We start from the raw sequence: 11,806 nt of genomic DNA, 5'->3' as shown, positions 1-11,806 counted from the left end.
GGACCTCCACTTACAAACCCCCTTATTTTAGTTTATAGACAGCACAGATGAGAATACTGTGATGATGCAGCTATTAAAGTTTGCAAAAAATGTATAGGCTCGAGCCCATACTATCTTAAAGTGTAAAACAGATGAATGGATGATCCAAATAATGCTCATAAAGGAGAAGAAAAATGTAAGCTGTATTGAATACCAGTCTCAAAATGGTCCAAATAATGGCCTTTTATACTGTTTAGTCATGCAGCGATGACACTGCTAACAAATGAATTTAAAGTGACCTATGGATTTCCACTAAAACAAATTGTAAAAAAGGGCAACCTTTCAACAATCCCGGCAGATTGACGAGGGGGTCGTCCTTCTTCCAACCCCGCGGCTACACGACGGCCTGTGATCATTACGGTCGACATTAGCCGTGTCAGGATGAGTGCTCATTTAGAGACATCTCAGAGCAAAGTCTTGGCGATGGTCCCTCATTAGCCCTCATGCTATCTGTGTTAAGCACAGCCCTGATCTGAGAGCTAAGGCACTAATACTTGCAACTGTGGAACACAGATCCATTAACGTTAATGTGATAGGAAGCATTTAGCCTTTATAAAATACTAGATTTTAGACACAAATTTGCTGAATCCTGTTGCTTTAACAAGCACTGAAGTGACTCTAGAACTGAACTGAAACCTTTGGCAAAGTCTACTGACTGGGTAAAACTTGGAAAGGCACACACTTTTCATGAAGCTTACCGCCACTCTAACAGAGCTTCAGTAGTTCTCAGTTTTGAGAGCAGAACCTGCAGGAAGGGCAATCATCACAGCAGCATGCCATCAATCAGGCCTTTAAAGTAGAGCAGCTAGAGAGGCCACTGCATTTAAAAGAGTGCGAAAGTAAGAGGGAAAAGATTTTCTGCATTTCTAAAATATCTTGCAATGGTGATCTCATGTTTGATTGAGGGTTATTGGGGTAAGTTAAGGGCTTTAAATACGTGACACTGTGTCAACTAGCAACACAACACAGTGTGTTTTAAAAATGGCTTTTTGAGAACTTTGGAAATGTGGAGTACAGTAGTGTGTAAAAGTCTTGAGTCATCTTCCATTTCTTTAGGTTTTGGTGAGAAGCCTCTTTATTCTTCAGCCTAAACTCTGATAGGCAAGGCTTCTTGTCATTTCCTTGATTAGTCTTCAGGAAAAGTTCTCCAGGCTTCTTTAAGCTTGGATGACGGTTGCCTTTTGTTCCATTCTCTATTAAGATGATCACACACAGCTTCAATGACACTCCAGGCTTTAGGGAGGCCAGACCATGACTCATAATTGTGCATCCAGGTTCACCTTTACTGCATACCTTAATGCATGCTTTGACTGCTTTTAATGCATTGGCTCTGTGTTTGGGATCATTGTCAGAATGGTAAATGGACTGATTCTTATACAGCGCTTTTCTAGTGCTCTCTTGGAGCACTCAAAGTGCTTTATACAACATTCACCCATTCATACCATTCACAAGAGCACTTTCTTCAATGCTTTTCAGTGTTAGCTAGGCGCTAACACTTACACACATTCATACTCTGATGGATGCATCGGAGAGCAACTTGGAGTTAGTATCTTGTCAGGGATACTTGGCATGCAGACTGGGGGAGCCAGGGATCAAACTACTAACCTTCCAATCACTAACCTGCCTCCTGAGCTAGAAGAATGAATGTGTTGCCAATCAACATGGTGGATCGAAATCTGATTATACTTTCATGTGTTCATTATTCCATCAGTTTTGAAAATATCCCAAATACCACTCTCTTAAATTCAGTGACAGAGGATCCACCGTGTTTTACAAATGGCTGTAGACACTCACTGTTGTACTTCTCTTCTGATCTACTCACACATCACACATGTTGATGATTTGATGATCATAAAACCTAATTTTTAGTCCAGTTCTTTAGTAATTTGGCACACCTAATTTTCCTTTGTTATCTTTCCTTAAGGAGGAAGGGCTGATTGAAAGTCAGGAGGTTGTGTGACATCTTTTCAAGATTTTTCTTATTCTGCTTCTTAAGAACATAACTTTCCAATACTATTCATCTGCTATAGATAGTTTTCAAAGCCACCACTTCTATCTTCTACTTGTCTAGTGTGCCCACATTTGTTAAGGAGACACTGTACACCATGCTGAGCTTTTGGCTAATATCTGTTTAAAGCCCTGCGTCAGATTGGCGACCTGTCCAGGATGTACCCCGGTCTCGCCCTATGGTAGCTGGGACCGCGACCCTGATGAGGTCAAGTGGAAGAAAATGGATGGAGTTCTTTTATTTTTATTTTTTAGTTTTCATTTTGTATTAATGCAGATTAATGCAACTACAGAAATGAGTCAAATGAAGTGTTTTTATGAAAGGCTGCTGGTAACAAATTGCCTAAAGATGCAATTCAAAACTGTTTTTTTACAGTTTTCTGTTATGTGTGGATACAACACTGGTTCATCCACTGTTGTATGCTCGAATGATTTATAGATTAGATTTATAAATTAGTGAACAACCAAGAGACAAAACAACAAAATACTCTGAAGACAGTCAGGAACACAGATTGGACTGAAAATGATTGAAAAAGCAAACAATGTTGAAAGAAAAACATCAGCAAGCCTGAAGAACTACAGCTCCTTTCATTACTTTCAACTTCTTTTAAAAGAAAGTCTGTCTCCTTGGAAGCGAAATATAATGAACGAGGGGAGATTTTGCATGGTATCCATATTGAAACTACAGCCAGGTTTTATATTTAAACAAATGTTTTGCCAATAACAAATGTTAAAAGCGTCAATTTCGTGACTTCAAGCTTGTCATCACACACAGCCAAAGAGGGAAAGCATAGCTGGGGAACACATTAGCCCAGGGAGACAAAGTAGAATTCCTGATGTAAAATGAAGTAATTACAGTTGGTTTATTTATGATGGCAGCTTATCCATCTCAGTCAATGTGTGCATTTATGTTTTTGCTACTGGGTTTTGTTATCTCTGTCTGTGGGCCTGATTGCAGTAACAAAGTTATGGCCATACTTTTATCATCAGTCTGATAAAATCGCTCATTTATTATACACTAACACTTAACACAGACAGTGACCAGTGTTACAGTTTGTTGAACCAGCTGAATAAAGCCAACAATATCAACTTGTAGCTGCCTGCTAAAGCTTGTGTTTGGCTATGGAGACGGTATAAAAACTGTTGGGGGGAAAAAATGCATTTAAAGAGGTTACAAAGTCAAACTGAGCCCTGAGCGCGAAAACAGAAGGAAGAGGAACGAGAAGAGGCCGACAAAACTGGAGAGTGAGGACGTCTGAGACGGTGCGGCAAAGACAGCTGAGCAGTGTGGGTCGTGTGCTTTTATGATCGCTTACAATGACGGGGAGATTGAAATGGAGGAAGCGAGGAATTAATAAGAATGCGTTTAGCCTCTCGGCCGTACATTCGTCTACGCTTCGGAGAGGAGAGCCGCTGAATTAAATCTCATCTCATGTCGGCGAGCAGAAGAGATGCAGGGAGTGGATGGGCTGCCCTGGCAACAGCACCCTCACAAAGCTCTGCTCCGTGTCCCCCCCCCACAACCGTCTCAACATATCCTGTTCTCCATATTCACCTGTCACATCATCACCTCTTCCTCATATGTCCTTTCTTCTTTTTTCTTTTGCATTTGCATTTTTATTTCTCTGATTTCCTGTCCTTTTCCTTCTCCTGCTTCCTCTACCTTCATTCTTCGAATTCACCCCTACTTTCTTTCACCAAATTTCCCATTTTTCTTTGTAACTCTTTTCTCACCTCTGCTCTTCTTTTCCCCCTTTTCCTCTCACTTCTGTCTAATCTTTCCCTTTTCTCTTCTCTCCTTTCTTGACCTCCTTTTATTCCATATTCTCTATTTTAACATCTTCTCTTCCTCCCTGCTTTTATCCCCTTGCTTTTCCGTCGTCTCCTCTCCACTTTCTTTTTTTTGCTCTTCGTTTCGTTTCCTTTCTTCTCTGCTGTTTTTCTTTGTTACCTCACCTTTCTTATTTTCCTACTTCTATTATCCTTTCTCTTCAGTACTTTTCCTTTCCCTAATTTAATATCTTGTCCTTCCTCCTTTTCCTTGCTTCACATTTTCTTATTCCTTTACCTTCCTTTTCTTCCCTGCATTCTTTTGTCCTGTTTCTGTGATTTCTTTTAATCGTGCCTTTTTCCTTTTTCCATAAATGTCCTCTTCTTGCTCATTTCCCTTTTTTTCTTTCCCTGCCCCTAACCTTAATTTATTTGCTTTCCCTTTTCCTCCCTTTTATTTCCCTACTATCTTTACCTTTCCAACACTCCAGATCAGCACATGCGTTACCCACTAAGCCGACTTTAACATCTGAGACTATACACGAAGTAGATTTCTCATATTGGAATGAAACTGCTGAATTTCAGAGTCAGTGGACAAGAAAATAAGATGACTTAGTTCTGATTCAATCTATTTGGAAACACTTTGCAAGCACATTATCTCCTCACTGCAGAAGATGAACAATGCCAGATAACGCGGATCCATTCTGCTGCACCTCACTCCGCTTGTTTCCCTCAGCACAGAAAACAAAGTGTTTTCTAGGCTTCTGCTTTTCACAGTGCGAACAGTGGCACTCCTCCATTAGTGTTTACTGGGTTAAAGCAGGTCTGTAAATTAATGGAAACGCCTCCACATAATATTGTTGTTTATCTTACATCTCAGATAATGTAAATGGGGGGAGCTGCAGAGACCAGATATGCTGGAAAGCAGCAGCTCGTTCCGGGATTCTTTTAAATGCGTTGTTTTTTAGACATTTTTAGAATTTATCTCAGTGTTTCAGTGTTCCTGCTCCCTGTCAGCTGCTATAGTTCTGTTTAAATAATGGTTGTGTTGCCTCATGATCTGCCACGCAAACAGGGATTTGCGCAGCATTAACGTCTGATGTTTTCTTCCCACACTCTGCATTAGTTGTCCTTATTTACTTGCTATAGAGTGTGTGGATGCTGTCCCTGAAATACCTGTTTAATACTTTCCAGTTACACTGCTTGTTTTTGTCTTCATAAAGGAAACATGGAGGATAAATGAGCGCCAGTAAAGGAAGTGTCTTGCTGCCATGCATATGTATGTTCCTTCTTTCACTTGGACATCTGGCAAAGAGTTCTTGGACAATTGTTAAACCACAGTTCACTTAAAAGCCTGCATTGCAAATGGGTGGTGTGGATTGTAAAGAGTGTTGGAAATTACCAGGCAGTGAGTAAAGTCGCCCATGTGGATAGCATTAAGGCTTACAGTTAGGGCTGTGGCTGCTTTGATTGACGGTTGTGCTGACACTGGCTACTGTAGCTGATAGCTGGCTGCTAAGCTTCACCTGTGGTAAAGCTGACCTTCAGACGCAGACCACCCAAGAAGTCTGTGCTCCATTTTTTGGGGTGAAATTCTAGTATTTTCTTAACTTGGACCAGACTTATACTGGTACCATTACGTGATGAGCAAGTTAATCTGATAGACAGGCTAAAACATATAGTTACCTGCAAATTAGCTATTTTTTGTGTGTTGGAGCCTGGTTTCACTTCCAGTTGTGGCATTGATACTCAGTTATTAGAAAATAATAACATCCCACAGATCAGTTATGCCATCAACACATCCTTTCTTTCTTCTCATCTCTGTGTTATGTTCATGGTGCAGATGTAAATAAAGGTTCAGTTGCAGTACTCAGCTACTAGCTGAACTGAGCTACAAAAGAGGAGTGTGCATAAAAGGAATACGGTTTTTAAGTGGGTGGTAATTTCAAATGCAACTTTTCAAACAGCTTAACAAATCTCACCAAACACACAAACCATTTTTGCAGTTCCTCACAAAATCTGTCTGCTAGCTAATGTCAAGCTGGCAGTGTTTCCCGGAGCGAGGAAAAAAAGCTCAGCGTGCAACACCCAGTAATGGAGAAAGATGTAAGAAAGACAAAGCAGGAGAGGGAGATGTCAGGATATTTTTAAAGGTAAGGACTGCTCTGCAAATGAAATTTTATGAAGTGGAAATTTGAATTTTAGAGTTTGTCAAGCAGATATTGGACAATGCACCACTACACCCCATCTTCCACGTTAACAACTGGTTGTTTTACACAGTCTAAAATCCGAAGGTGATTGGAGGGTGAGGGTTTGTGTAGGCTGAGAGAGCTGAAATAGTATAAATGTGTGTATTTGTTTTATTCTACATGAAAAGTCTGAGAAACAAGGGCTTCAGACATCATTTCAAACCCTGTGAACATAATCATTGCCACATTTGGATAAGATTGTTGACCTGAGGAGTTATCACCTAAAGCTAAAACTAGCTAGCACGGTCAACAACATGCATTCATAATTCCTTGTAAAATTTAACACTAAATTTAGTAATTAAACATTGTATTAAATACTGGGTTTTTTTTGTTTTTTTTAAGGTAACCTTTTTATAATTTCTTTCTTAAAAAATTAGCTAGTACAAAATCATTCGAGAACCTTTGGAGAAATATGTAAACAGAAACGAGCTGATTAAATCATTAACTTTTTACCTTCAGATTATTAAAAAACTTAATTACTTCAAAACCTGCTTAATAAAATATGAATGATAAATGAATGAAATCAACCAAACGATATAAGACATGATTAAAAATTAAAAGCTCAGTGCAGGTTAACTGACAGATAATGTTAGCTTAGCTCTGGTAACTGGTACAACTGGTTTTGGCCTCCCTCTACCGGTGTCAACTCATAAAATTGAGTTTAAGATATATTAAAAACTAATTAATTAATTTTGTATTAAGTACAGGATATCATTCTTCCCACGTAACCCAACTCATGTAAACACACTGAACCCACAATATATAAAAGCAAATACAAATTTAAACATGACAACTACTGACTCTTAGTAAGCCGTTGTTGTGCAAGTTCAATCACACACATATATAGGAACTCTGATGTCCTGGAAGTGAAGCACAATTACAACTTACACAGTTCATACATATCATATTGAGCCAGGAACAGCCTTACCTGTAAGATCTTGCACCTCTCCGAGTCACAGTTGATGTCTTCACAGGGATGAAACATGCCCAGTGTCACACAGTTCAGCAGGATCACCAGCATGGACGCTCGCTCGAACCATGTGCAGAACAGTAGTTAAGGAATATAACACAGAGAGATGACAGCAGCTTACAGTGACAATCGGCAGAAAAATGTGCATTTCTCAAGGCTTTCTCCAGTGACCTCATTATCCCAGCCTCATCTGACAAAGTGATGCATGTTTATCTCTTTATATCAAAAGCTGTTTCTGAAAGGAGAACAAGCCAAGAAGGAAAAATTGGGAAATAGGAAAGCTTGCTTGTAACTGTACAGAGTGGCAGTCACTGCTCTCATTTCTCTTAACCAAAGATCCGTTAGGAAGGCATGTTGGAAATTGTTCAGGGTGTTAGCGAGGGAGATGGATAGGCACTTTAGATGAGATCGTCTGAGGCGGAACAAAAGACGACAAAGGCAGATGCTGGAAGACTGGAAAGCTGACTAAAAGGAGGATGAAGTCTACAGTTAGTGAACGTGGCGACATCTTGATGCATAGCGCATGAATTTTATTGACTGTGGGGTCGAAGTGGGCAGACCTAATGTGGTTAGGCTAAATGCCAGCTAGAGCAATGTGACACCAATCAATGATGAGACTAAACACAGATTAGGGTAATACTGTTTCAATAAGTACACACACACACACAACCACACCGCATTTTTACTGAATACATGCAAGCAAACACACACCACTCGTATTATAGATGGCACTACACCTGCAGGCAGCACCCTGCATCCAGTCTGGCTAACAATGTTAGACAGAAAGATAACAGTTTGTCATATGTGTGTGTGTCCAAGTGTGAGCATTTCACACATGTGAATAGAAGGAGTGGTGTGTAAAAGTGTGCATGCAGGCCGTGAGGACAAATGACTTGTCTGTCTTTTATCGCATTAGTCGCCACTTGCTCGTTCATCCCACTGACCCATTATGAAGCTGGGTCAGCATGACCTGTCAACACAGAAAAGCAAGAGCAGGATGGATGAAAATGGTGAAACAGAGAATTTTAAACAACCCTCTGTTGTGCTAGTCCAAATAAGCCTCCGCTGGCTTGATTGCTTTACACGAAGTAGAAAAGAATCTCAAACGTCTCAGCTAAGCAGTCTTGAATTCGTTCATCTGGGCTGTGGCTCAGGTGGTAGCAGAAGTTTGTTGGATCAATCCTGGGCTCCTACAGTCCATGTGCTCAGGGATCGTTGGTCACGGTACTGAACCCAAAGTTACCCCCAATGCATCTGTTAGATGATGAGTACGTGTGTGGATGTTCCTGATTTCCTTTTTTTTTTGTCACTCTTAAATGTTTCAGATACATAAAAATAAGAAATCAGGAATTTGACTGCGTCCATTAATTGACACTAAGTATTACCTGTGCTACGCAGAAGCATTCAAGAATACAACAATCTTTGGTAGTTCCAAACAGTTCTTAACAGGAGTATTGATTGATGTAGGCTGGATATTTAAGTCTGTGTCCAAAGGAAGCCTCAGTAGCATCACTTGGATAATGATTGTTGCATCTGGAAGGCTGTGCCTGATTATGTCACACACTCGAGAATGCAGAGAAAGTTCTGAGTCCAAAGGGATGCAATTAAAAAGATCAGTCAGTACATGGAGCGGGATCATTAAGCAGGAAACAAAAGCTCAGCCACGAGGGCCTCTACTTTGAGAAGAGTGGCACTAAAAGTTTTAAAGAGTGCAAACTGGAATCGACACTATGGCAGCGCCAGCATGTCTTTGCAGTTAAGGAAGAAGAAGGCGGGGCTAATTAAAAATAATGAGCTCTACGGGCTTGTTTGTTTAAGCAACTGATATTAGCAGTCTTCACCAGCGCAAACCATTATCGCTAGGTTTCTCCATACATCCTCATAAAGCTCCTTCAAGCTCCAGACAAAACTAGCTAGAAATTTTATTATCTCGTTGGCCAACAAATTACCATTATATATAAACGTTATGGAGAGAGGAGAATAGGAAAATATTTTGTTGTACAGCAGGTTTAAATGTAAATTGCATTAGTAACCTACGAAGAAAAAATACCTGCAGTGGGCAAATGCTTTAGTGAAGCAAGTGACCAATTTCACCTGGTGACAGCCAGCAACCGCTCGCCAACCAGTTGTGTATTACACATCATGTCCCACAACTGGAGATTACCAGCAGGTTGCAGACTGGTCTCTAGAGCCTGACGCCTAACTAATGACTGGAAAGAAAAAACAAGCAAACAAAATGAGTGAACTAAATTTGAAACATGATTTAAAATTAACATAAAAAAAAATAAACCTAGACTCACTTCTTAATATCTACTCAGGCCAACCAAGGCTTGATTGTTATACTACTGGACTATTTCAAACTGCACTTCCTGGAAAGCATGTGCAGGGTTAGGAATCCCTGAACATCTCTGCAGGTTCTCCTGTGCTGTCAGGAAGCTTTTTATCAGCTAACTGTTTAATAAATAGTTATTTTATTTAATGGGTCCATTTTATCTGTGTTGCCCTTAACCATACACTAGCCCGCTAAATTTCAAGTCATCAAAACTTTGAGAAGTCCACGAATAAACAGAAACGAATCATTATAAGCTAATTTGTTAAAGTAGGGGTATCGAACTCAACACACTGATGAAACTTGGTTTTCCTTCCAGCTCAAATACAGGCAAATTTGGTCCTATTTGTGCAAAAATAATATAGCAAACTGATAATAAATTAATTTCCAGAAACCTTTGAAACAAAATAATAATGCTTCTGCATATGACAGGGAATGGTTAAAGATGCGTTTTAAATATATCTATTAATAATGTGTGCTAATTAGCTTCTTCCAAATTTAGAAAACCAAACATTGCTTTTCCAGTACAAGTTTAATCTACACCTGTAGAATACGCTGCTGCCTGTGCTCTAATTAAATCAGAAGTTGTCCTCATTAAGGAAATGTGTATATACTAGATAGGTCAGCAAGAAAACATTCATAAAGGAAGCAAATGTACTCTGCCAAAGGACATAAAACAGGGAACTGTATGCACTTTGCATGAATCTATAGTACAGTACGAAGAAAGGCAGGTCTACATGCATCTCTGCAGAATCAATATGTGATAATCAACCTCTCCCTGGTCCTGCCCTTTTCCCTCTCAGCCTCCTACGCTTTCACCAGAAATGATCTCTTCTGCAATAATATGAAGATCTGTCAAATTAGTGAGTTCTGACAGGCCACTTATTTTTGAAGCTCTGTGAGCCATCTTCAGTTGGGATGTGAAGAGTATGATTTATATTAAACACTTACATGGTGTAAAAAACAGAAAATTTTAAAATTTACACATGAACCTTTGGAAGCAAGGAATAAGAACTAAGAGCAAGAACAACTAGCAATGCTTTTGTAGGCCCAGGCTGAAGATTAATACCCAGACAGATACCCAAGACCTTAGGCAATCTGATGTTCCCCTTTGCTGGTTGGTAGCTACACTAGCTACAAATCAATGGATGGATATTTTTATAGATCCTTAGTGGCTCACACTATAGGTGGTTCAATGGAGACTTTATATTATCTGTTATTTAGCAAGGCTGCCATTTTGCTGCAGTTTTAAATCAATACAGAGGAAGGTTGAGGTTTGGAGAGTTAGAGCTGGTTACATAGTTAAACCCTTCAAACACCCTGTCTCAATCAAATAGCATTGTTCGTTCCAGTTGGTAGCAGCTTCGATTGTTCACCTTAAACAGTTATTTCCCCTGTTATGTTACCGAATTTCAGGGATTCACTGTCGATCTCTTTATGTGTATATGCCGATATGAAACCAACAAGCATAAATGGACATTTAAAAGAAGGTACTCGAAAAAACATGTATAATAATTTAAAAAAAAAAAACAATGCAAGCTTGTATTTTGTGTTTTTATTAAACAACTTAGTTGGGGCTTCTGCAATGTTTAATGGTTCTCTTAACTAGTGAAAGGAGACAGTGCCAGTAATAAATAAATAAGTAGTTCTGCTAAGACACACTCTGTGCTACATGGTCTACAACTGTGTAACAGACAACCTTAGTTAGCATCCCCAATTAGCAGCTTTTCCTCTGGAGTTAGACAGGAAAAACAGGCTAGCTCCCACTGGCTAGTCTGCTGACTAAGCCTCTGGGGGCGTATAATGGATATTCACTGAAAGACACAGAACACCTGTTCTGTGAGTTTGTGTCTGAGTGTTTAGTGGTTTGTTTGTAGCTAGCCTTGGTCTGCTACAGCCAGCAGCTTTTGGTGTCTGACAGTAGCTAATGTTAGCAAGCGCCGAATAAATGCTTCAGGCACTGCTACTGCTAGCCTATATACACTATATATTATAATTGCTTATTATCCTCTGATTACAACTTGCTCCAACAGAGTACACACTTAATTTTATAGACTATAAGTCAAATTGTCACTGTAAAATATATAGAAAAGTCTTTAAATGTATGTGCTTTGTCCTCCTTTAAAGGACAAAGGATTATAAATATAATAATTTTATAGTTAATAACAACTCAAAATTCAGGGAAACCTTTTGAAAGGTGAAGATGTAAAGGGCAGGTTTTACTGATGCATACAAAATATTGTTTACTAGAGGTCTTACAAGAGGATGAGGTGGATTTATAACAGGGAGGCATAAAGAAAAGGCAGAGGAGGGGGTTTATGTAGTGAGACAGAGACAAAGCAAAACATTAAATATGAATAATCTGACTAATGCAATCAATAAATCTTCCTCTTCTGCCCTTGTTCTCTTCCTCTGACTCTCCAGCTGCTGGGCTATAATTAA

The 11,806-nt window shown here is 39.5% G+C and overlaps 1 protein-coding gene across 9 annotated transcripts in view; it reads right to left on the bottom strand.

The window, feature by feature from the left end:
- The window catches only part of cacna1g (calcium channel, voltage-dependent, T type, alpha 1G subunit), a 353,368-nt gene that overhangs the window by 227,441 nt on the left and 114,121 nt on the right, over positions 1 to 11,806 (bottom strand). For all 9 annotated transcript variants that reach the window (XM_085415758.1, XM_085415761.1, XM_085415759.1 and 6 more), the window contains exon 3: positions 6,994 to 7,106. In XM_085415758.1, coding sequence (XP_085271884.1) covers positions 6,994 to 7,106 — 113 coding nt within the window. The remainder of the gene's footprint in view (positions 1 to 6,993; positions 7,107 to 11,806) is intronic.

This window comes from Rhamphochromis longiceps, linkage group LG8 (assembly GCF_057381845.1).
Source record: "Rhamphochromis longiceps isolate RC_006_pf linkage group LG8, R_longiceps_female_GT1.1, whole genome shotgun sequence".
NCBI classification, from domain to species: Eukaryota; Metazoa; Chordata; class Actinopteri; order Cichliformes; family Cichlidae; genus Rhamphochromis; species Rhamphochromis longiceps.
The sequence above is the reverse complement of the archived record's forward strand: the minus strand, read 5'-3'. Positions and strand labels throughout refer to the sequence as shown.